This window comes from Paroedura picta, chromosome 1 (assembly GCF_049243985.1).
Source record: "Paroedura picta isolate Pp20150507F chromosome 1, Ppicta_v3.0, whole genome shotgun sequence".
In the NCBI taxonomy this organism is placed as follows: Eukaryota; Metazoa; Chordata; class Lepidosauria; order Squamata; family Gekkonidae; genus Paroedura; species Paroedura picta.
In genome coordinates, this window is record NC_135369.1 from 167,701,618 (window position 1) to 167,728,359 (window position 26,742).

A 26,742-nucleotide genomic window follows, 5' to 3' on the forward strand; every position below is an offset into this window, starting at 1 on the left:
TGAAGGTTCCACCTTTGATCAGTCTTCCCCATAGAAAAATGTCTTGTCAGAGTAAAGACATTACCATCTCTTTGGTAGCTCTATGGGTTTGGTAGGCAAAAAATTTTTTTCCAAGGAATGATGATCACCTGTGCCGTTAGAGTGGTGCAACCCGAATTAAATGTGTGAGATTTCAAATGTTTTGTTTTGCCAGGCACTTCCACCTATTTCTTTGGGGTATATTTATACAGTGACCCCTTCTGCTTCTCTTCCACTTGTTGAACATGTTCACATTATTCTCTGCTTGACAATACAGTGCTAGGTGCGCCCTGCTTCTCTGGAGGCATGAAGTTCCAGGAACACCACTTATATAGGGGAGGAAACACTGGAAAGTGTTTTTTGGTGTGTGTGTGAGATTTATTTTGTTTACATACCATGTAAGTAGTATGTAACTCATAATGGACTCATATTCCAGCTGTAGCTGAAGAAGTGAGCAGTGACTCACACAAAGTTCATACCCTGCCCCAAATTTTAAGTCTTTAATGTGCTACTGGATTCTTGCTCTTTTCTACTCCATTGGTAATTAGGCCACAGATGTGGGCAAAAAGACACTCCTCCTGGCAGCCAGTTTACTACCATACCTCAGATTCTCAGAGAACTAATCCTGTGTCCTTAAGTTGCTGCACTCAACAGTCAGCAGCATGTCTGTCAGAATCCATTTTCATCACACTTCATGGCATAGTTGAAACATTTGTGAATTCCCCCTTTCCCCAAACCACACTTTTTAAATACATAACTTTCTGCCAGTATTCATTGGGCTATTAATAGTTTCTTAATTGAATTTTTTTTGTAGTTCAACTAAAGCTTTGTTGTAAATTCCCAGCTGCCAGTTTCTTCCACCACCCTGATTTTGTCACTATCAGGACTTCTAAGAACTTCATATGTTTAGCTCTTATAGCAGAAGAAGAGTGGTTTTTACACCCTACTTTTCTCTCCCAGGAGTTTCAAAGCGGCTTACAATGCCTTCCCATTCCTCTCCCCACAGCAGACACCCTGTGGGGTGAGTGAGGCTGAGAGAGCCCTGATATCACTGCCCAAGGTCATCTACTGCCCAAGGTCACCCAGCTGGCTGGGGGAGTGCAGAATCGAACCCAGATTGCCAGATTAGAAATCCACACTCCTAACCGTTACCCCAAACTGGCTCTCAGGCTTTCTCAATCAGGGTTTCATGAAACCCTAGGGTTTCTTGATGGCCTCAAAGGGTTTCCCAAATGGGTGGGAGTTAAATTTTTTTTAAATTAAAACATTAGGTAGCATGACCATATATGGTTATGACAGCCCGCCCACCCCCTCCCAAAACAGGCCTGGAGGGGGTGGGGAGGGGCATATGGTGAGTGTGTACACAACTATGCTTCTCAGCCCTATTCTACACAATCACATCACTTCTGGGGGGGTTTCTTGAAAGCTAAAGAATGTTTCAGGGATTTCTCAATGGAAAAAAAAAGTTGAGAATGACTGGTCTAAACACACCACATAACACCTGCAAAAGCACTATTAATGTCTGTCTAGAAACACCATTCCTCCATACATATTCATTCCTTATTCCAGCTGGTCAATAACAGCAGTGTACTGGACTGTTGTAGGATTACAAAACGGCTTTTGTATATTAAAAAAGTGTAAAATGATGATTGTTTTTAAAGCCAGCTTTTATTGAAGTAGAAAAATAAGTTTTAAAAAAAAGAGCCTTCCCCACAAATCACAGACTTAACAATTCTGACATTAGCCAACTGATTTACACCATTTTCACACCATAAGACACACCAGAGTTATTGACATGGCCCTCCCCCAGCAGCTGGTGATGGTTTCATAAGGTACATTTTTTGAATGCAAACTACATTAAGGCAGCTGTGATCTGGCACAAAGCAATGCACTGAAAAAAAAACCTGTTGAGAGTTATTAACCCCAAAGAGAAGTATCTACATCCTGTTCGAATCAAAGGGGATTTTTGAATTCTGAGTTGCACTCTTGTCAACTTGATCCTGAGCTATTCCCATAATCTGCACGACTGCGTGTGCAAAAGTCTGCAGATTACAACAATTCAGCAACAAACAATACAAAACTCCATACAGTACAAAGCTCCATACAGCAGGCGCCTGTGCACCACCCCTGTGCATTGGTCACTCTATCTGATAACAGAGGAGAGCAAGCACATTGGTGTGCCATTTCAAGGATTCTCTGGACCAGAGAGATTGAAGTATAGTGCAGATGTTTTCTAATATTGGAAATCCCAAAGGAGACCAAAGTCCATTAACAGTAATCTGGTTAGGAGTTTATAACGTATTTTTATTGTTTCTGAAAATGTCTGTATATTTTTTAAAAAGAAATCTAGAAACGGATCAAGACACTGGGGTGATGCTTTCACAATGTAAGGTTCTGCCGTCTAGGTATATAAAAATCTCAGACTTAGCAGCACACTGGAAGCGAAAGAAGGAGAGATCTATTTTTTGGCAGAGCTGTCCTTGAGTTTCGATTTGTGGTACTTCTGCCCAATGCCGTACGGCACGTGTGCGGCGATAGTACCCAACTGCCGTGCTCCCTCTATGTGAAACATTTGGTCGTCGAAGAAAATGTGCGGTCTGATTTTTGCCAGGACTGGGCCTTTGGGTGCCCCAGCGAGGAAGAGGGCTTCGTCAACCTGCACCCCCCAAGTGCGAAGGGTCTTCAACACTCTTGCTCCAGAACTGGCGGCACTTCTGGCTGTCACCAGATACGTCCTGATTGGGGAATCCAAACGCTCATTTTTTGCATGGAACTTCTTTTGGAGCCGTCCTAGGTCTTCCAGGAAACCTTTCAAGGGACCCTGAAAGACACAATATTTCAGAAAAAAAAACACTTCACATTCGGCTGCCGTGGATTTAGAAGACTTCTACGAGGGTGTTAAAAAGGCTGTAAGCTAAACAAGCCCGAGGGCAATGAGGTGAAAGGGTTCCCCTCCCCCTCATACTTAATAGGATTAATGGGCTGGATCCAGACTTGCAGGAGCAAGGATTTCTGTCCATACAGGGCATGTTTCCCACTTCCCACAGCAGCTGAAATCCTTTCCCTGGGAGCACCCTCTCCAGCAACAGAATTTATGAGGGCATTCCAAGTTATATAGGAGGAGGGAGTCAGGGAAATTGCTTTCCGAGGGAAGAAATCCTTGCAGTCATGAAAACATCTATTTTAGGTGAAAGCTCATTTCTTTAGTTGTTATCCAGACTCTCTATCCAGACAGGAGGTGGTGGGTTCTCCGTCTTTGGTAATTTTGAAACAGAGGCTGGATAGCCATCTGACAGGCTGATTCTGTGAAGGCTCAAGGGGGTGGCAGGTGACAGGGGATGAGCGATAGGGATGTGAGTGTCCTGCATAGTGCAGGGGGTTGGACTAGATGACCCAGGAGGTCCCCTCCAACTCTATGATTCAATGATTCTATTAGTGGGCTATAACATATTTTAAAAAGAAACTTTTAATGTTTAAAAATAATTTTAGGACAGAGAAAAAAGAAAATTTGTAATGAGAAAGGAAAAAATGAAAGGTCAAAGAGCAGATATGCTGGTTAGTCCCATTATAGTAAATCTTTGAGTTTCCAATCATCCACACCCTAAATCAGTCCTGGAGGAATTTCCTGAATGGGTGGGAGTTAACTTTTAATATATATTTTAAAATGTGTTAAACATTTACTGTGAGTTATATGACCATATGTGATCATGTTGACCTGCCCACCCTCCCAAGATGGCCAATGATTGGCCTGGAGAGGGTGGGAAGGGGAATGGGAGGGAAGGGACCTATTTAATAATAGGTCCTCTTTAAATGCATTCCTATCATATATCAGCAGGATGAAATCTTAATCCTAGGGTAATATATATGCGATTAAATCTTCAAATGTTTCTATGGTATCCGCTATACAGAGGTCTACAAATATTAGCATCACCAAGTGTAAGTGCTCTTTAGTAGTGACTGGGAACAATGTATTCCTTTTAGATACAACTGATCCTGGAAGGACTCATTTTCTGACAGAGCAGTTCCTCAGTGGAACAGACTTCCTCAGAAGGTGGTAGGTTCTCCCTTCTTTGGAAGTTTTTAAGAAAAGGTTAGATAGTCATCTTAACACAGCCCACGGCGCCGCGGGTGCCACGGACTAAATAAAGCTGTAAAGGTTTAGTGGGAGGAGTTAGGGCGGGCTCGGTCTGGGATGAGGAAGGGTGCCGATTGGCCCTTTCCTCCGGACAGACCATCGGCCGGGCCAATCCCCGCCCTGCCGACAAGGAAGCAACTGCGAGCTATGCGGAGTGCGGCTCGCAGTTGCTCCCTTGCCGGCGGACCGCATCAGGCTGCTGACCAAGGGAGCCCCCTTGCCTAGCGCCCGCTGTATTTTAAGTACAGCGGGCTTGATTACTAGTTTGACATAAATGCTGATTCTGTGAACTTCGAAGTGAATAAATAATATAAGAGACTTAAGCCACTGGATAGATTCTTTTTCTCTTTGTCACTAATTTGGAATCGTCCATTTTTCGTGTAACAGATTCTGTGAACTTCGGCAGCTTGTAAGTGGGTGGGCAGAAGGAATTGTGTCTCAGCTTGGCTCTTGGGGCCTTTTTTTGCATTTCCAGGGAAATGCTGATTTCCTCTAGACCAGACAGTTTTTATTTGAGGGGCGGGAGCATCATCTGGACATGGAGGGGTGGGAGCATCATCTGGTCACTGTGGGTGGGCAGGTAGTTATGAATTTCCTGCATTCTGCAAGGGGTTGGACTAGTTGACCCCGGAGGTTACTTCCAAATCTATTACTCTATGGTTCTTTCACAGCCTGGTTTAAACTGCGGTTTTTTTGGCTCATTTTTTTTGGCTTAGGTATTTTGAATGCACACCCCTAGAGTCCACTGGATGGAGAAGTGGTAAAGTTATAAGAAAAGCAGATTTGCACAAAAGATTGGGGGGAACTTGCTGTCAGATTTGCATTGACTTCTCAGTATAAGATGCTGGGGTTTTGACCTGTAACATCTGGGACCAACGTATTTGCAAACTGCTTCTCTCAAGTTTACCTACCAGCTATATTCTCCACCGCAGCAATTCCTTGCTGCCCTTTGGCATACATAAGAGAGTTCAGTGGCAGCCCCTGCTGAAGCCCGTTCTGTGATACAGAAGCAGCTACACTGTCCCATTCTTAACTACAAGACTCTTTCATTCCAAAGAGTTTTTACTGTCATTGGCCCGTCAGCATTTGTTTGTTTTGATTGGTCTTCTGTGTTGTAAATCCACTGCTGCTAAAAGACTGTATCGTGTGTCACTTTGACTCATGGTTTTTTTTGGGAGGGGGGGGGGAGAATGATTTTTTAAAATGCTTTCAATGCATTAATTAGACACAGTTTCAGTGTCGAATATGAGATTTCTTTCTTTGGAAACCAAAAATATGGACAGTCACCTATGAGGGATGAATTGGGCTTCTCGTCTCAGGACAGAAGGGTTGGAATAAAAGCAGACTCACTTCTCTTCCAAATCCTAAGATTCTAGATTCTTCGGCAGATATTTTGCCGATGTTTTCAATATCTTATAGGCAAAACCAGGCAAGGGAGGAACTGGGGCCAATCCTGCTGGTTAGCAGCTGCTGAACTACATGTCCATTTCTCCTTATCTCACAAATGAGTGTGTCCAGCTGCATGAGCCCAAAGGCTTCCCCAGCCCCTGTGATTCCATTGCATTTTTTTCTGTACTGTTAGCTGCTTAGCTGAGAAAAACATGGTACAAATGAACTACGCAATAAATAGAACACTATTCCACCTGGCAACAGCCATCACGAAGGCAGTAAAAGAAATCCATTACCATACCTGTGCCAAAGGCTTATTTTCATTGATCTTCTCGTGCTCAAAAAACCTGTCCAGGCCATGCTCTTTCACAATGATTTCGGACTCATCGGAAAACAGAACGGCATCCCCATCAAAAGCTACTCGGAGCTGCTTGTCGTCGTGAGGGACATTTTTGTTTCCTGTAAACAATGTGGCAGCAGCGATTCCTGCAACACGGTTACAAAAATGACTGGTTGGATATTCTAGGCAAAAATGGAGTGCAAGTTTTACCTTTCCCTGTTGAATAACCCTTAAATGTCTCCAGGTCAGTATGCATACTTTTGAAGAAGAAGCGCTGGTTCTTATATGCCGCTTTTCTCTCCCTGAAGGAGTCTCAAAGGGACTTACATTCGCCTTCCCTTTCCTCTCCTTGTGAGATGGGTGAGGCCGAGAGCCTGATATTACTACTCGGTCAGAACAGCTTTATTAGGGCTGTGGCGAGCCCAAGGTCACCCAGCTGGCTGCATGTGGGGGAGAAGTGGGAAATCAAACCTGGCTTGCCAGATTAGAAATCAGCGCTCCTAACCACTACACCATGCTGGCTCTGAAGCATTGGACTAGGGTTGTGCGATTCGGCTGGTTCGGTGGCCGTTCCCTCCAGGCGCAGCCAGCGCCGCACCGCAGGGGGGGGGAGGGCGGTGCCGGCAGCGGCGTGACAGCGGGCGCAACCACGCAGGCGTGCCTGTGTGGTTGCGCCCGCTGTCACGCCGCTGCCGGCACCGCCCTCCCCCCCGCGCGGAGTGGCGCTGGCTGCGCCCGGAGGGAACGGCCGCCGAACCAGCCGAATCGCACAACCCTACATTGGACATTTCAGACTTGGCCACTACTTTCCTAAATCATCTAAACTCTGCCCTATCCACATGACTCAGAAGAATCACTGCATTCCATAGGGCTTGCACATAAGATTGTAGCCTCATAGAGTTCAGTGGAATTTACTTTCAAGTAAATGCACAATACTGCAGGGTTCACAAATCTTGGTAAGATTACTTGTATTCGCAGCTTCTCATAATACTGGCCACAAGCTGGTTCAGTGGAAGATGCCAGCCTACTTAGGTATTTCTGATTCTCTGGACCAACACGGCCATGATGAGAGATGTCTACAGAATCATTTTTAGGACAGCTCAGGAGGACAATCTTGTCACTGTAAATTTGAAAATCTGTAAATAGACATAAAGCCATTGGATTGGATTTCTCCCATGTTGTAGCTTGACCTCTTAAGAATACTGGGTTGGAGACAACAAATTTTTCGACTTGTATAAAAGGGAGGAATCTTTTGACCAGCAAAAAGTCTCTGCCGGGGATTGTAACAGGAAGGGAACTGGGCAAAGGGGTGAAAAATTGCCAGAATCCAACGCATTGAGCCTGCCTTGTTAATATAGAGAGCATGCCTTTGGTTTATGAACACTGACTCTTTCTGGGGTTTCCCCTCTTGTGATGGTCCCCTTGTTTGGTTCTTGATGGTTGACCCTTTCAAAGCTCTAATTAAGGGCATGCTCCAAGAGCAGGTTGACTTGATCATATTCCAGTAAACAGAAACAGTAACCCAGGGATGGTGCCTCACCCCAACTGTACTCATCCTGAAAGAATCCGGAGCCGTCCATCTCCTAGAATAGTAATCTTGTAAACTCTCGAATACTAGCCTTGCATGTCTAAAATATAAACATTTCTTACATTATGTTGCTGTTTCTACGTATTTCAAAGGGAAAGGCCATTTAAATGTCCCGTTCCTGCTTTTGCACCTCAGATTCATGCCACGTGCTTAAATGTTCCTTGAACCACTGAACGGAGTATAGAAAAGACTAGGTAATTAAAAACAAAGGTGAACCATCATTTTATAAATGAGTCAGCCTAAGGTTCATAGCCTGAAACCATATATAAATTGCCACCTTGACTTCCGGTAGTATCTACGGGCAGTTAGTCGGTACTCTTATCACTGAAGCAAATGCGAAGACAAACCTGCTTCTATGGCTTCTTGAACTTTTTCCGAGTCAGCAGAAAGGTACAGATTTGTGAGGTATGCCTTCAGGTAGCCAATGGGAGTCTTCCCTCCCGTCATACAGAACCGTTCAACCAACAGACCTGGGAGGGAGGGGGGGAGAAAAATTCTTGAGTGTGCAGATTTCAGCCATCTTGTGGCCAACACGGAAGGAACACACAGACCAGTTAGCTCAGGGACGAATCCGTGTTCCGTAATCTTGTCATCATGATGAGTTCAACGACATAGGAGGGACCAGCTTAATGAAGCCTAGAGATATCACAATGTTTACTCGACACGGACAATCTTCAGCACTGTTTGAAGCCGTCCCCAAAGGCGATATATGAAACAGTAAGTGATAAACTGCAACATATTATGACTTCGGCAATTTCCTAGACATTAAACATGTTCTATCCCATGCTTGGGAAAGCTGCAAAAACCATCTGTAATGTATAGGCTTCCCCCCCCACTAAATAATCCTCCCCCCTTTTTTTTCCTGTGGGAAAACTGGAATTGTTGAAGGAAAACAGGAGGGGGGGAGGTCTACCATATGTTGTCTTTCAGAATGAATAACATATATATGAAATTTGTTTTCAATCCCCCCCCACGCACTTCCTGACCTAAAGGGTTGTACAAATCCATGGGAATTCCCAAGGATATGGGGAAATACAGATTTTCCTCATGATTTCCACCCCTCCCCCTCAAAAAAAAATGACCAAACTGTGCATTATCTGACAAGGCCGCAAGGGCAAGCAAAATGATACCTGGGAGGAAAGAGAATTCCACAATAATTTGGCTATCTTTTTTGTTTTCTGAGTGACTTCTGCAGGCAGTGAGGCCTTCACTTCACGTTATGCCACAAGGCCTCAGCATAGAATTTGGTTCCCTTACCCAAGCCCTGGACATCAGTGGGTCATAGCTGCAATGTGAGTGAGTTGTGAATCAGAGGAGTAGTAATGGTAGACTTAGGAGTGCTAACAGGGAAGGGGGAGAAGCAAATTCTCTAGCAAGGAGAACACATACTGCCTGTAGTAACTTCAGAATATGTTATTGTTATCTTTGTTCTCTTTAGCCATGTTATGCATTAATGCATGTGCATCTGGCCTGTATGTGGTATATTTGTTCGTAAGAAAGAAGAGTAGGCTTTTATCCCCCCCCCTCTCTATGTTAAGGAATCTCAAAGCAACCTGCATTCGCTTTCCCTTGCTCTCCCCACAACAGCTCCCTTGTGAGGTAGGTGAGGCTGAGAGAACTGTGACTAGACCAAGGTCATCAGGCAGGCTTCATAAGGATGAGCGGGAATCAAACTCAGCTCTCCAGATTACAGTCCATTGCTCTTAACCAATACATCACACTGCCTCTTCCAGCCAGCATGCATCCCTATTACAAATTAAGCCAGGGAACGGTACCTGGATAACCATGCACTTTCAATCTCACATTCAGCTGTAAATGCCCTGAATGTAATGTGAGAATTACTCGACCCATCTAGAAGGAAAAATCTAGTGTACACAGGTTGTACATACATTCACCACAATGTGTGGACGTGGCTGTTAGGTACAGGGGGTTCTGTAAGGGGCTGGCAGGTGGGCTGCCAAGTGTAACAATGCACTTTCAGTCAGAGAAGAGAATTACTACTGCGAATGGAAGGTTAAAAAGTCAGAAAAGCTTTCAAGCTTGGAATGAGTTTTCAGTTCTGAGGGATGCTGAAGGCCAGCATTCCAGAACCAATCCGAATAAAGCAGGAACAAACGTCAGCCGTTGAGTGGATGGAACAATCTTGGGGGAATATACAAGGGACAGTTGGAGGAGGCAGCAGAAAGAATAGTTGGTGTTTATACCCTGCTTTCCAGTGCCTCAAAGTGGCTGACAATCTCCTTCCCTTTCCTCTCCCCACAACAGACACCCTGTGAGGTGGGTGAGGCTGAGAGAGCCCTGATATTACTGAAGAAGAAGAAGAGTTGGTTCTTATATGCCACTTTTCTCTATCAAAGGAGTCTCAAAGTGGCTGACAATCTCCTTCCCTTTCCTCTCCCCACAACAGACACCCTGTGAGGTGGGTGAGGCTGAGAGAGCCCTGATATTACTGAAGAAGAAGTGTTGGTTCTTATATGCCACTTTTCTCTATCAAAGAAGTCTCAAAGTGGCTGACAATCTCCTTCCCTTTCCTCTCCCCACAACAGACACCCTGTGAGGTGGGTGAGGCTGAGGGAGCCCTGATATTACTGAAGAAGAAGAGTTGGTTCTTATATGCCACTTTTCTCTATCAAAGGAGTCTCAAAGTGGCTGACAATCTCCTTCCCTTTCCTCTCCCCACAACAGACACCCTGTGAGGTGGGTGAGGCTGAGAGAGCCCTGATATTACTGAAGAAGAAGAAGAGTTGGTTCTTATATGCCGCTTTTCTCTACCCAAAGGAGTCTCAAAGCGGCTTACATTCGCCTTCCCTTCCTCTCCCTACCACAGGCACCCTGTGAGGGAGGTGCGGCTGAGAGAGCGTTGAGAACTGTGGCTGGCCCAGAGAAATGATTGGAAGGCAGAAGATCTTCAGGAAGAACTGAAGAAAGCTACCAGCTGAGACCTTCTAAGAGCTGGGTGGGTAAAAGGATAAAAGAAAAGGGATTCAGCATGAAAAAGAGAAGAGAAAGCACACTAGTCTAGAAAGAGGATTCCCAGCCAAGGGTCCATGGACCCCTGGGGGTCTGTGGGAATTCTGAAGGGGGTCTATGGGAACTCGGAAGTGGCATAGTATATGTGTGTGTGTGTGTGTGTGTGTGTCTGTGCTGTCTTCTCAGCTCCTTCTCTTCTTTCCAGCCTACGTGATCTGCAGCTGGAATGCCTCTACAGGGCCAGAGGAAAGAATTAAAAGCAGCCCTCCACCAAGAAACGATCATGTCAATCAATCCACCTGCAAAGTACTGGCTGGGAGAGAGGAACAAGGCAATCTGATGTTTTAATTTTAGTAGGGAGAGTGACTAGTAGAGGCTAATCTTGTCAAGGGACAACAGGAAAAGGGGAAGTGCAGGGAATGAGGTATGCTGGTGTTAATGGGAAAGAGTAGAAAAGATCTGCAGAAGAGAGCAGGCAAGAAGGAGAGTGTTCTTACAAAACAGGATAGGCCATGGGCACCAGAACATTATTTTTAGACTCACCGTAGTGGTTAATGCTGTTGATAAGTCTCACGCCTACTTGAGCATGGTTATTCGTCATGAGCACAATATCAAACAGGTCCTCGTCCTCTGGGTAAAGCTCACGGAGTCGGGCATTGACGTGCTCCAATGCCTGTGGGTGACACACCGAGTGCACATGTGAATCATTGATAATTAAAACTGCATGTGACATGTCTTTTACAGCCTTTCCATCAAGAAATCTACAGTTTGAACTTTGATTTGATCCCTATTATATTATTTTTGCCTTTAGCGTTGCAGGACTCCTGTGATGCTATGATGCTACTGGTTCCTTTCTGAAATAAACTACTGAGTTTCCCCCCTAAACTCTATGTTTGCCTCTTTTGGGGAGGTTTACCATGGTACACGGCAGCCGCCATATTGTCCTTGTAAAATAGATGCCAGCTACAGAGTTCCATAAAAAGTGTGATCCATGCCTGGAATACACAGAGTTTGGATTACTGCAATGTGCTTTATGTGGAGCTGCCTTTGGAAACCCGGTCCAGAAACTTCAGCTCAAATAAACTACAATGGTTCGGAGTGCGGACAGTGACTTCCCTGCTATTCTTTTCCCGGTGCACACCAAATGCCCCCTGAAATGTTAGGGGAAGAGGAACCACCAGGAATACCTTGGGAGGGTCAGAGTTATGCCATGGGAAGGGCAGAATTGCAACAAAGAATCACTCCCACATTCCACCTGTGGAAATTTTAGTTGAGAGCTGCCCCTTGCTCTGTCATACCTAATGCCAGTCTTAGAGACATCTAAAGGAGGGCGACAGCCTTCTAAGTCCACTAAAGTCTTAGGCAGGTATTAACTCTGCTTAGGATGTCACTGTTAGCCTCTAGTTTGTCAGAGTCAGGGATCAGTTACCAGAAAGTCACCAGGAACAACCCCCCCACACACACACCCACATCCACACAATAAAAAGAATGTATTCAATTTATACCACGCTTTCCTTCCCAAGAGGGACCCAATGTGGCCTACAATATTCTCCCATTCTGCATTTGCTCTCACAACAACCCTGTGAAGTAGGTTAGGGTCGAGAGTGCGTGACTGGCCCAAGGTCACCCAGCAAGAACCCTTGGTGGAGTGGGGAATTGAACCCAGGTCTCCCAGATCCCAGTTGAAAGAATTAAGGAGGAATTAAGACACAGCATATGCATTCCAAAGTGTGCATTCAGGCTAGCTCTCTAGTCACTTTTGCCTACCATTTCCGTTTTGTCTTTCTGGGTCCCCAAGCCAGTCATCTTCCATTTCTTTTATGTAACTGCCTCCTCCTCCCCCCCCCCCCAGAGCCGCAAGCACTTTTTTTAAAAAGCATGCTCTCCATTCATACTTCATGCGTACATACGCACCCACACGCACTCTGAACAAATCTGACGCACTGTGCCGATAAAGACAGGTGGGTGTGTTTGCAAGGGGATTTTGAGCTGGCACAGTTGTGATATCGTGAAGTAAAATGAACACGGTGAACGGGTGAATACGCTGAATGGCTGCATGGGTACAATGATGCGCATTCTTTAAAAACTCGGAGGATGCAAGAAATGGGAAAGGCCTGGAATAGAGACGAGGCCGGATATCTTTCCAGTCTGCACCCTCTCAAAGAGGCAACACGCATTCAGATTTCCAGATACTTACAGAGCACCAGATCACAGAATGCAACATGGGTGGCGCCATACGGTTGCCCAATTTCCAGCAACGGATGACTGGACAAAATGCCACAGACAAGATGGGGAGGGAAAGAGGAAATGGAAAACACTGCTAAAAAGAGAACATGGATACATAAACAGCCTCCCCTGAAGGGGCCGTGGATTGAATTAAGAATAGGCATCCACATCCCCTTGAATTATAGCAGAAACTGGCCACACAGCCCTGGCAAATGCTGAACCAGAGCAGGGCTATGGTAGGAAGTTATTGCAGAGACTTAACAGCACACCAAAGGATTGTAACTTTATTGCCAGGTTGTTCAGAAACACAGGAGGGCTCTGGCGCTCTCTCTCCCCCCACCCTCCAACAAGCCCCAGCTGACTTAATTCTGAGATGGTTTGCAAGGCCTGCCTCTGTGAACCAAGCCTGGTATTTCATGGTGATCTTCTATCCAAATGCTAACCAGGGATGATGTTGGTTAGTTTTCCAGGCTAGTCTAAACTATCCAGGCGAGGGCTCTAGAATAATACAAAACAAGTTATGTTTGTGTATGCATATAACCTTATAGGAGCTCTGTTGTCCTTTTTATCTGTAATCTAGATGCAGGTAGCTAGCTAGCTGTGTTGGTCTGAAGCTACATGCACACTTCTTCAGATACAATGAAAAAAAAACTTCTCAGATTACAGAGTGGGTGGGGGTGGAAGTGGGTTAACTGCCAGGAAGGCCTAGTTGCCTGCAGAAGAAACCGGGTGATTACAGCATAGACGTGTGCACACACACAAAACCCTTATGCCTTGAATAAAATGTTGTTATTCTTAAAGATGCCACTGGACTCAAACTTTGCTCTTATCCATAATCTTGTGGTTTAATTATAAGGAGAAAGCCATAAACCAGCACAAAAGAAATGCCAAATTCAACAGGCAAGAAGTCCAGCCACAGGATTGAGTCAGTGCTCTAAGCCAAGGGTAGTCAACCTGTGGTCCTCCAGATGGCAGGGGCTCATGGGAATTGTAGTCCATAGACATCTGGAGGACCACAAGTTGACTACCCCTGCTTAAGCCAACTGTCCCCCACCCCCGGTCCGGGGACCGGTCCCGGTCCCGGTCCGTGGATCAGTTGGTACCGGTCCGTGGCTCCTCCTCATCCTCCTCCCTGGCTGCTAACTCGAGGGCTGCCCTGCCACTCTGCTACCAGCTCACCTTTGGTGCTCTCCGGTGGCTGCCATGGCTGGGGCTCCCCCTCTGCGTGGCACTGCGCAGCTGCTGCTAGCAGCGCCCCCCAGTGGGTGGAGGGAAGTCAGGGGCACCAGCGGGAAAGCAAGTGGAGCAGGGGCTCAGGCGGCGGCAATGCCCCTTGGCAAAAGACTACCCCCCCCCCGGGCCTCAGTAAAATTGTCAAGCCTAGATCGGTCCCTAGTGATAAAAAGGTTGGGGACCACTGCTAAGCTCTAAAGAAGTAACACAGGAAAATTTTAGAGGGTTCCGTACAGAAATTAGCATATAGCCTATTTTTCTTGGTCCTTCTTTGCAGTGGAAGTCGGTATTAGAATTTCAAAGGTAAAACTGACATTCAGAGTCCTGTAGTGGTTAGAGCTCTGACCATTCGAGTCCAGATTTCCATTCTGCCCTGGAAGTTTGACGGATGGCCTTGGGCCAGTCACACATCCTCAGCCTGACAATTGTGAGCATAAAACAGAGAAGCTGCTTTGGGTACCCAATGGGCACAAGGGCAGGCTATAAATCAATCAATCTGGGATTTAAAAAATTAATCCGGATTTTAAAAAATATTTGTGCATTATGAATCCAGATATGAAGGCATTGCAATCTTTATGCAAGCACACCTGTGAGAGATGCATTTTCTCAGCTCTGGACCCAGAGAGTGCTTGAACAGTGCATAATTTAGGAAGGAACATTTTTCTGAATCTATCTTATTATCCTGTTCTCTGGCCTCCCTTCTTCCATTGTCCACCACTTAATAACTAACATTTTAACTGCTACAATCTTGATCTTAGTAATGTGGACTGATGCAACAGTGATAAACTATGGTTTTATAAAATTTTTAATCCAGTTTTATTTAGTTTTATCATTGTTTTACTGAGTTTTTAGACTATGTAACGTGTACCGAGATGGGCAAATGAGAGGGGTGGCGTATAAATCCCGAAATAAATAATCTTTATTTTTGTGACTCCCAGCAGCACTGGCATTCCAGTCTGAGGAGCTGTGGCAGAATTGTTGGACGTGTAAAAAAAAAGCAGTGCCCCGAGAGGTTCAAATTCCACCTTTGCCACACTAACATACAATGTGGTATTCCTTAGCCAGGTCAGTTTCTCTCAGCTACTCCCTGCCTCTGTTATATGGGCATACTAATACTGGCTAACCTCGCAGGACTGTTGTATATAAAGTGCATTAAGCGATGAAAGTACAGTACAAATGTATATTACTGTTTTGTGGGACTGTTTACTAAAATCCACGAGACATCAATACTTTATTATTTGGAGCCACACTCTTTAGTTGTGAATGCCAACCAGTCTTTATTGAAAGTTTCGGGGGTGGGGGGGAGACCTGCATACTTAGCAGACTCAAAAACACTGGTGTAGCATCATACACATGGCTTTAAATCTGCACTAACAGCTCAAAAAGGGAAGTCTGGCTACTAGGCTGGAAAGAGGCAGCAGTTTTTTTTTTTATTTTCCAGAGAGCAGAACTCAATGAGGGATAGCAGCTTGTAGAAAACTGCTAAACAGATCGTGCACGTTTTTGTATTGTTTCCTGCAGAACCTCTTTGAACAAAAGTGACCCTAGGACACCTGAGAAAGCAATGCCCCTCATGGACTTTATTTGTGTCTCTTCAAAAATATCAGCTTCCTCTAGGTCTAGGTTGCTTCAGCATGAAACCCAAGAGCTGGCAGATATTCAAGCGGGTAGCCGTGTTGGCCCAAAGCAGCAGAACAACGTTCGAGTCCAGTGGCACCAAATGAAGCCACATGGAATGGAACTCCCATGAACCTTACAAAAATCTTGTGTGGATCGCATTTCATTGTATCTGAGGAAATGTGCATGCACACAAAAGCAGACAGCTTGAAGAAAACTTCCTTGGTCTTAAAGGTGTCATTGAATGCCAACTTGGTTCTGCTGCTTCAGCTCAACACAGCTACCCACCTGAATTTATCACAGCAGTGTGTTCATTTAAAAGGCCTCCTCCTCATTTCATAAGGCCCGGAGTTCTCAGCATCCCACCCACCTCTAGAGATGCTGCTTTCAGGGAAGTGTCTCTCCTACAGTAGAAACTAGGGAGCTGTCTTATGCACTGTTTGTGCATTCCTGACTTATGCAACCATACAGTTTTATGGCTGGCAGCTGCTGTAATAGAATTTGATTATTTATCTATCAATAAATTTATAAATAAATAATTATTTCATTAACCACTACTCCTGGCCCCTGCCAACTTACAACAATAAAGTTGTAAAACCACATAAAAATACAGATAAACCCTATGCAAACTGGTGGTAAAATCTACCGTAATCTAAATCCTCCCCTCCTTTCCTCCCACAACTGACCACAACCATCCAGAGCCCCACACCACTGACTTGAGGGGTCCACCCAAATGACCGGTACATAGGGCCTGTACAGGGAGGGACCCGATCTTCCTAACCTGGCCTCAACCAAATCCCTGGCGGAAGAGGTCTTTCTAGACCCTGTGGAAATCTGACAACTCCGTCAGGGCCCTCAGTTCTTCTGGGAGCTCATTCCACCAGGTTGGGGCCAGGACCAAATAGGCTCTGGCCCTGGTCAAGGTCAGACAAACCTCCTGGGGGCTGGGGACAACCAGCAGATTAAACCCACAGAGTACAGAGATTCTACAGGGGACATAAGGAGACAAGCGATCCCTCAGGTATGCAGGGCCCAGGCCACGGATGGCCTTGAAGAACCAAAACCTTAAACCTGATGTGGAAGCTAACCGGTAACCAATGCAGCTGACTCAGCACAGGCAGGATATGGGCCTTCCAAGATGACCTCGTGAGGACCCTAGCCGCTGCATTTTGTACCAACTGCGATTTCCAGGTCAGAGATAAGGGAAAGAGCGAGTTACGACTTATGTAACCTCCAGCCCCATTATTTATACCTGCTGTAGGCGGTGAAGGAGCCAGGGAAAGAAAGGAGGCCAATGGGTGCCTTTCAGCCCTGCCCTGTTGTGGAATGGCAGCCCGCCGAGGCGAGGGCTGGGTGAACCTGAATGCGTGTGTGTCTCCCTCCCTCCGAAATGGTTACCTTCACGAAGGAAAACGCGGGCCCAGGCTTCAGCGTGACGTTCTCGTTCGCCTGTTGGTACTGCACGTACTTCTCTACCCCTTGGTCCTCATAGATCTTCCTCTCCTCCACCATGTCGAAGAGCACCCGCGAGGATACCGCGATGGTGATGGCATTTTGGGGCTTGGGCTGCAAGAGAGAGGAGGCGCCCGCGGTTCGTCGACGGCAAGCGATCGCCGCCGGGCAGGGGCCGAGGAAGGCGGGAGGGCAGCGGGGGCCGAAAGAGCGCGACCCAACACAACCCCGGGTCACCGCATCACCACCACCACCCCCTTCATCGCGGCCCACCCAAGTGACCCCAAGCGAGGTATAAAGTCCCCCAGCGCTCTTCTTCAGGCGGGGTGCCTGAACAACCAAAGGGCGGGGATATTGGAGGGGGGGAGATAGGGGGGCAGATCGGAGCCGCTTTCCGCATGAGCCGGCGCCTTGCAGGCAGGCAGGCTCGCTCGTAGGGAGCACGGAAGCGCCCCCCGCGCACAACCCCCCACCCCCCCACCCCCCCCACCCCCCCACCCCGGAGGTCACTCACGGGCCGGGGTCTCGTGATGGTGGTGAAGCTCTCGTAGGCCGCCTTGGCCGCCTCCCAGTCCTGCTCGGCGCCCACTTCCTCCTCGGAGAGCCCCTCCTTGGCGAGGGGCGGCCGCTCGGGGGCCCCGCTCATGGTCCTGACAGGCGGCTGCGGCGACTGGGCGCGGAGGGCGGCGGGACGGGGCTGCTCGGACAGACAAAAGGGCCGCAGGGCCGCGGGAAGAGCGGAGGGTCAGCGGCGGGCGCGCCAAGCACCTTCCCGCCTCCCGAGCGAAAGGAGTTTCTCTTTCGACTCGGGGTGCCCCACCCAGGAGGCGAAGGCAGCGCCCCCCCCCCCCCTCCCCGCTTCCTCCCTCCTTCCCGCCCGCAGGCCCGCTGAGCTGGGCGGAAGAGGCGAGGACGGAGCCGGGACGCGACGCTCCGACAAGGCCACCACCAGCCGCATCTCGACAGGACGCCTGAGCGCGGCGGCATCCCGGCCTGACGAGCGCGCTTCCTTGGGCGCCGACGTCGGGGCGAGGGTGCCCAGGGGCCGGCTGCAGAGGGCCCAGCGTGCAAGGGAGCGCGCCCCGGTTGGCGGGCACCCAGCCTCGCTGTTCTAATTTCGTAGGAACACGGGAAAGAACTGGTGCTTTGCGTGCCCCGAAGGCGTCCCAAAGCGGCTGACCGAGATCTGTCCCTTCCTCGCCCCTCCACAGGCGCCCTGTGAGGTGGGGCTGAGAGAGCTCTGAAAAGAAAGAGCGAGGTCACCGAGCTGGGTGCCTGGGGAGGAGGGGAGAATCGAACCCGCTTTTCGAGCTTACAGGCAGCTGCTCTTCACCATTACACCATGCTGGCGCTCAGGGAGGACAGGAGAGTGTACAAATTCTGGCTCTCCAGGGTCTTTCACACAACCTCCCGCCTCACCCTTTTGATGGAAGAAAGCCATTGTTGGGCCTGCACCTTTGGCATGCAGGGGAGATGCTCTGCTATCGCCTAATGCCCCCAACCTTGGTATCAGGAGCTCAGGCCGTTTTCTTATACCGTCTTACTCTGTTGATCTGCTTGCTCAGGTTGGCAGCGGGCCACCTTGGTGTAGTGGTGGACTCTGATGTGGAGAGCCGGGTTTTATTCCCTATTCCTTCCCACAGGAAGGCAGCTGGGTGACTTTGGGGCAATAACATTTCTCTCAGAGCTCTCACCTCCCTCACAGGGTGTCTGTTGTGGGGAGAGGAAAGGGAAGGTGATTGTAAGCCACTTTGAGACTCCTTCAGGTAGTGAAAAGCAGGGTAGAAAGACCAGTTCTTCAGACAGCAGCTCTCTAGGGATTCAGGCATTGCCTTTCATATTGTCTGCTATCTGATCCTTTTAAATGGAGGTGGCAGAGGTTGAATTGGAGGCCTCTCGAATTAAAAAAAATATTGACATTATTTATAGTCTGCACTTCTCACATGGACTCAAGGCAGATTACACGTTGCAAGCCAGTACAACCAACAAAATGGGATATTCAATAACCATGCATTAGGATATTAGAAATCTGGAATCACCAGAAAGAACTGAAGGATGCCATAAATATTTCATGGTACATTAAACACTACAGAAATTACATAATAGGATCCTACAATGTTACACACATCAGTATAGATCAGCCTTTCTCAAGTTTCTTTTACCACTGGGAAATCCCCAAAACATTCTTCAGGCTTTGAGAAACCCCACAAGTGGCGCAATCATGCAGAATTAGGTTGGGAAGCAGAGCTGTGTATATACTCACCCAGGGGCACTCCCCTTTCCCACCCCCTATAGATCCATCATTGGTCATGGGAGGCAGGGGGGTGGGTCAACATAACCACATATGGTCCTATCGCCCAATAACTTTACCAAATGTTTACAATACATTTAAAATGAATTCACTTCCACCCATCCAGGAAACCCAGGGCTGTCACAAAATCCTGGCTGAGAAAGCCTGGCGTAGACCATAGTCTCTAATAATATATAGGCTAGATATCAGGAAAAGATTTTCACAGTCAGAGTAGTTCAGCAGTGGAATAGGCTGCCTAAGGAGGTGGTTAGAGCCTCTTGTGGCGCAGAGTGGTAAGGCAGCCGTCTGAAAGCTTTGCCCATAAGGCTGGGAGTTCAATCCCAGCAGCCAGCTCAAGGTTGACTCAGCCTTCCATCCTTCCGAAGTCGGTAAAATGAGTACCCAGCTTGCTGGGGGGTAAACGGTCATGACTGGGGAAGGCACTGGCAAACCACCCCGTACTAAGTCTGCCATGAAAACGCTGGAGGGCGTCACCCCAAGGGTCAGACATGACTCGGTGCTTGCACAGGGGATACCTTTACCTTTACCTTTAAGGAGGTGGTGAGCTCCCCCTCACTGGCAGTCTTCAAGCGAAGGTTGGATACACACTTTTCTTGGATGCTTTGGGCTGATCCTGCGTTGAGCAGGGGGTTGGGCTAGATGGCCTGTATGGCCCCTTCCAACTCTATGATTCTATGATTCTATAATTTATTAAAGCACCTTTGTACAACCATTTGGGCAGCGTTCCCCTATGAGCTGCGCATGCATGTATGCATGTAAAGCAGGTGCTGTACCCTGAGCCGCATGATCCCTTTGTTTGCTACAGTAAAGACACGCAAAAGTCCAGTGGCACAATAACAAGATTCTTTTCCAGGCACTATTCCTAATCTTGAGTCTTCTTTCTCAAGTCTAACAAGTGGCACTGCTGATTTCTGCAGGATTATGGCAGATTAAACAATAAACACACACACTAAGGATGGGGCCATTTGCTTTCTTGCTTTTGACTAGATTTTGTTACATAGAAGCAGTCAGCTGCAAAATTTATGTTAATCTCATGTGTCAGCGTTACAAAGGGAAACACCGTCTGGGAACAAGGTGTGCCTTTAAATAGCAGGCACTGATGTGTTTGTTGAGAAACCAGTCATACAACGTGGTTAAGATAACACCATAAGAAGAGACCTGCTGGAGCAGATCAGTGGTCTATCTAATCTAACAGTCTGTGATTGTTAATGGCCCTTGACCGTCAAATGGGACCTTCTATGATGTTGCCTCCTAGAACTGGTATTTGGAAGTTTACTGCCTCTGAAGGCGGAAGTTCTCTTTAGTTGCTGTGGCAAGTAACCACTGAATGGCCCATCCTCCGTGAATCGGACTCATCCTAACTATCCTTATGGCCATCACTATATCTTCTGGGAATGAATTCCACAGTTACTTATTGAGTAATGAAGTATTTCCTTTCATCTGTCCTCAGCCTGTTGCCTGTCAACTTCATTGAGTTCTAGTACTATATGAGAGAGAGCAAATAAATACTTTATTTTGTCCCCGCTGCATCTAAAAGGATAAAATGGAATTTTCCCTGGTAGTCTACATGTGATATCCAAGACGAATTTTAGATTTGTTTGGAATACTGCAGTGTATTAATAGTCTGATCTAAATGAACAAACCTATTAGTTATTGCAGCTAATCTAAAATGGAAAACTCTCAACATTCAGCATAGGGGTTAAGGCCCAGATTTCCCTGCCGAACAGGAGCAAATTCACCTGAGAGCACAGTGAAGAGGAAGGACTGGGTATCTCTGTGTATGACAGGATTGGGAAGCCAGGATCTCTCAAAGGAAATAAAATGAATGAATTAATTCTGTTTCTTGTGACAACACTATTCAGCACGTCCTTTCCACTGATACAAATATTCATATTTTCTGCTGATACGGCGACAGTAGATAATAATAACTTTTTTTGAGAAGTTGAACCCCATGTGTGGACACCTTTTTTTCTGCAAGCCACACCACTGCTGACAGAGTATAGGGTACTGAAATAGAAGGGCCAGTGGTATGAGGCAGTTTAATAGCTTGTTGTTGTTGTTAGGTGCAAAGTCATGTCCGACCTATCGCGACCCCATGGACAATGATCCTCCAGGCCTTCCTGTCCTCTACCATTCCCTGGAGTCCATTTAAGTTTGCACCTACTGCTTCAGTGACTCCCTCCAGCCACCTCATTCTCTGTCGTCCCCTTCTTCTTTTGCCCTCAATCGCTCCCAGCATTAGGCTCTTCTCCAGGGAGTCCTTCCTTCTCATGAGGTGGCCAAAGTATTTGAGTTTCATCTTCAGGATCTGTCCTTCTAAGGAGCAGTCAGGGCTGATCTCCTCTAGGACTGACCGGTTTGTTCGCCTTGCAGTCCAAGGGACTCGCAAGAGTCTTCTCCAGCACCAGAGTTCAAAAGCCTCAATTCTTTGACGCTCGGCCTTCCTTATGGTCCAACTTTCGCAGCCATACATTGCAACTAGGAATACCATAGCCTTGACTAGACGCAATTTCGTTGGTAGGGTGATGTCTCTGCTTAGAAGCTTAATAGCTTAAGAGCTTGGAAGGGTGTAACTGTGTTAGTCACACCGAATGGTACTGTCCTAAACGGAGTTACACCCTTCTAAGTACTTTGAAATCAGTGAACTTAGAAGAGTGTTACTGTCCTTATGAGAAAATCAGACTCCAGTAGCACCTTTAAGACCAACAAAGATTTATTCAAGGCTTGAGCTTTCGAGTGCAAGCACTCTTCGTCAGACTAAGAACTGACCATCATAATAGTAGGAATATATAAGCAAAAGTTAATCTTGTTACATTAGTAAACTGTGTCACAGCATCCAAACACAGCCATATGACAGCTGTGGCAGCCACATGATCTTAAATATGCTTAATTATTACGTGTTGTCTTAGGATCTGTGTCTCTCCAGGCCTACAACAGAACCACCTTTAAATGCAGAGCAAAAGGGAGAGGAAGAGACGGCTTTTCTTCAGGAAGACTTGCTTAAAAAAAAAATTATCACTCACCTTCCCCTCCCTTCTGCCAGGGCTCAAGTTTGGGATAATAACTTATTCCATTGGATCATTGTTTTCATAGTTTCACAGCACAATTGAAAATAATAATCAAAATAACATAGTAGCATACCATCTGGTGTTCCCGGACTGGTGAAAGGGGCTGCAGTACAAAGAGGAGAGAGACAGAAAATTACCAAATCTTGGGAAGGTAGTAGCGAAATGTAGCATGGTATTACTTACTACTCAGTTCAGCACTGAGATTATTTTTTTGTTGTATTCCTTTGATCCCCTGTATGTGTGGTCTACTAATTAAGAGCAGCAACCTTTAATTGGAAGATTTGGGTGTGACTCCCATTCCTCTCATTCCTGCAGCCAGCTGAGTGACCTTGGGCAAGTCACAGTCCTCTTAAACCTCTCTCAGCTCTGAGGTTGCCTGTTGTGGGGAGAGGAAGGGAAGGCTGCTTTGAGACTCTTTTGGGTAGTGAAAAGCAGGGTAAAAAAAACCCAGCTCTTCTTCTGCAAAGGCCAGCATCCTGGGCTACAGAGTGTCTGCCACTGTGGAGAAATTCTTGGCCTGGTTAACTCTATTAATAAGGGAATATTGTCTCTGTGATGTTTCAGGGATCTCGGAGTATATCTTTTCTTTCCTGTTGGAAGAAGCACCATGACCCTTTCACACTTTGAGCTTCGCAGATGATACTGAGGCAAACACAGATGAGTTGATCTGGCCTTTAGCATGGGTACCAAAGAGTTGGGAAGCTTGGCATGGTGGGGCACAGAAGTGGACTTTGCCCAACGCTCCTTAAGGCCTGGATCCAGGGGAAGTTGTTTTTTTATTCTTTACTTTTCACTGCCTGAAGGAATATCAAAAAGGTTTACAATCACCCTTCTTTCCTCTCTCCACTACAGACACCCTGTGAGATAGGTAAAAGCTGAGAGAGTACTGACAGAACTGTTCCTGGAGAACAGCTCTAACAGGATTGTGATTGGCTGCATGTGAAGGACTGAGGAATTCAAATCCGGTTCTCCAGAGGCTGCCGCTCTTAACTACCTCAGCAATCTTAACAAACTGTAGACATTACTGATTAAAACACAGCAGGGAGTAGATTAACTACCACGCATATAGGCAATAACTTGTTCTACTTAATAACTTATTCTAGAACTAGAAGTTGTAGTAGAACTCTGCAGATAATCTTAGGGTTTCCATGGCATGATGTCCTTTTCTCCTGATAGAGAATTTAACTCTTACCTTCCTCTTCTCTTCTACCTGCTTGTGGACCCGGTTCAGCTCCTCGGAACTTTTGGCCCCAGTCCCTTCTTCCAGGGCCTCTCTGGGGAAGAGATAACAACAAAAAAAATTCCTCTTGAAAGAATCATTTATATTAAGGTAACCAGATTGTCCCACTTTTGGAGGGATATCTGGGGCCACCTGGCAAATTGTACTTTATGTTGAAATTAAATATATATATATTACAATACTATTTTTGCATTCTATGAAAATTTTTGTTGCTCCATATTGACCAAATTTTTAATCAAGAACGCGCCTGGTTAATGGTGTCCCGCTTTACCAATGTTAAAATCTGGTCACCTTAATCTATATGTCTATTTCTCAACTGTGTGTATCTGTATATTGACCTCTGGTGAAGATGAGCATGATCAAAACATGCTTGGTCTAAACTTGCTGGCATTACTGTGGTACTCACAGAAATGTTTGATGTTTGCCAAACACAAGAGATTCTTTTATGGCTTTTAAACATTTTTGAGCTCTTAGAATACATCGTTGATCTTTGTCTGCATTTGGTTTCATCCCTAACCTTTGTGCTTCTTGCCTCTTTTCCAGGTTGGGTATGTTATTTGTTGCCACGTTCTACTGATAGCCTCAAATATGTTACCAAGTGGATTATTTGGCGAGCCCGGTTTAACACACTGATACATGTTAGCGCTTACTAAACTTTGCAAAACAATATGAAAATGTTTACTTGAAATCTCTTTTTTAAAAATTCTTGCACGTTTCCTAAGCAAGATTTGCCTCAGGGTGCTGAGAACCTGCCAGCTGTTGCTGAGCCGACGAACAACACAATCCTAAACAGAGTTGTATGGCTCTAAATCAGGGGTAGTCAAACTGCGGCCCTCCAGATGTCCATGGACTACAATTCCCAGGAGCCCCCTGCCAGCGAATGCTGGCAGGGGGCTCCTGGGAATTGTAGTCCATGGACATCTGGAGGGCCGCAGTTTGACTACCCCTGCTCTAAATCTATTGGCGTCACTGGGCTTAGAAGGGTGTAAAACTCTTGACGATTTCTCTGGCTGAAGATTTTGCAGAAACTGAGGAGGGCAGGACTGAACTTGCCTTTGACTGGCTCAGCCTTTTTCAACCTTTCTGACCATGGAGGAGCCCCTGAAATAACTTTTCAGACGTCGAGGAGCCCCAGAAGTGATGTCAGCTGGCCATGCCCCTCTGCTACACCCCTGGAAGTGACATCACTTCCTACATCCTTAGCCCTCCTTTTGCTCCCTCTCCCCACCTCCCTCCCCCTGCTCCTGGTGGCCAGAAAGAAGAGCAGGAGCTAAGACCACTACCGCATTCCACTCCACTTCTTAGCTCCTGCGGACCCCATTCAAAGTTCCCGTGGACCTCCAAGGGTCCCCAGACTCCCTGGTTGGGAATCCCTGGACTAGCTTATCAGAAGAGCCAGCCTACTGGGGCACAAGGAGGAAATTCCCAATAGGCTTTCCCTGGTGATAATGCTATTAAAAATAAACTCAGTAACAAATGATCTGCAGTTCTCTGCTGGTGCCCAAAGGTTGGCCATCCTGTTTAATGGTCGAACTTGCTCTTGTCACTGCAGTTGGTATGTGCATCTGTGATATCAAGCTGCAAGTAACTTATAAAGGTCCCATCCAGAAGCTCTCAGGGCAATGGAGAAGAAGGGCTGGTTTGCCATTGCTTTCCTCTGCAGAGTTATCCTTGGTGGTCTCTCTCTGTCCTGTTTAGCTTATGAGATGGGATGGGACCGGGTGATAGCATACCACTTTCCCTCCTTGTGACAGGTAGCCAGAATGATTTCAAGAACTCATCACAGGATTGGTAGTTTTAAGAGGGAGCTATAGCCCAATTCATAACCTGAAGGAAACCCAGGACGACAAAGAACACAGTGGCTAGACATGATCAAAATGGACACCGGCCAGAACACTGAATGACTGAGGGAAGTGGTGTGAGATCAGAGATCCTGTCAACAGCTGAGCCATGGGATTGCCAAGAGTCAAATTTGACTAAATGACTAACAACAACAGAATTCAGATTAAATTGGTGACAATGAAGAAGAAGAAGAAGAAGAAGAAGAAGAAGAAGAAGAAGAAGAAGAAGAAGAAGAAGAAGAGGAGGAGGAGGAGGAGGAGGAGGAGGAGGAGGAGGAGGAGGAGGAGGAGGAGGAGGAGGAGGAGGAGGAGGAGGAGGAGGAGGAGGAGTTGGGTTTTTATACCCCACTTTTCTCTACTCAAAGGGGTCTCAAAGCAGCTTCTACTCACCTTCCATTCCTCTCCTCACAACTCCTGACCGAGCAGGGCTCTCAGGGCTCTCTCAGCCTCACCCACCTCACAGGGTGTCTGTTGTGGGGAGAGGAAAGGCAAGGCGAATGTAAGCCCCTTTGAGACTCCTTTGGGTAGAGAAAAGCGGCATATAAGAGCCAACTCTTCTTCTTCTGTGAGGTAGGTCGGGCTGAGAGAGATCTGACATTACTGTTCTGTGAGAACAGCTCTAACAGGGCTGAGACGAACTCAAGGTCACCCAGCTAGCTGCATGTGGAGGATCAGGGAATCAAACTTGGCTCACCAAATTAGAAGCTGCTATTCTTAACCATTACAGTGATTTCCCTTCTCACAGCAGGCCTCTCTAATGTCATTCATTGGTTCCCCTGTGCTAGGAAGCAGCATTTTGTTGAAATCAGTGGGCTGCTGTGGTAAAAATAGATACATTTTGTATTTTATTTGTATTGCACTGCTGTAATTCCATAATAAAGTTACTACTACTACTACTACTACTACTACTACTACTACTACTACTACTACTACTGTTATTTAGGTCGCTGTACAAAGAAACGTTGGAAAACAGCCACTCCTCAGACAAAGTTTATAGAGTAAACAAAGGAGGGCAGGACTTATTTTATGTTGGGGTTGTTGGGTCATAATAGCTCTCACCGGTTCCTTGGCTCCTGTTGAGGTACCATGGAGGATGCTGCACGGAGGCGCTGGCTTGCTATCCGATCTTCTAGCTCTTTTGTTCTCATTGTGGGCACCTCCCTCTTGCGTGAAAACTCAGCCTCTTCCAGCATCTCGGGCACCAGTGGTGGAGGAGGTGCACTTGGTGCCAAAATCATCCTGTCTGCCACACAGGGGAGTGAAGGAAGGAAGACATGAAACAGACAGTGGAGGACGAGGACAGAACTTCAGGCA

General features: G+C 46.6%; 1 protein-coding gene across 1 annotated transcript; it reads right to left on the bottom strand.

Annotated features, from left to right (window-relative positions):
- Nucleotides 1-1,667: 1,667 nt before the first annotated feature.
- Nucleotides 1,668-26,742, bottom strand: NT5C1B (5'-nucleotidase, cytosolic IB). Its single transcript, XM_077311288.1, has 9 exons — nt 26,488-26,742; nt 23,540-23,621; nt 22,421-22,450; nt 17,483-17,665; nt 16,915-17,082; nt 10,984-11,113; nt 7,818-7,940; nt 5,844-6,028; nt 1,668-2,839 (listed from the first exon to the last, which is right to left on the bottom strand). The coding sequence occupies exons 1-9, from the start codon at nt 26,664-26,666 to the stop codon at nt 2,477-2,479; spliced, it is 1,443 nt and encodes a 480-aa protein (XP_077167403.1). The 5' UTR covers nt 26,667-26,742; the 3' UTR covers nt 1,668-2,476.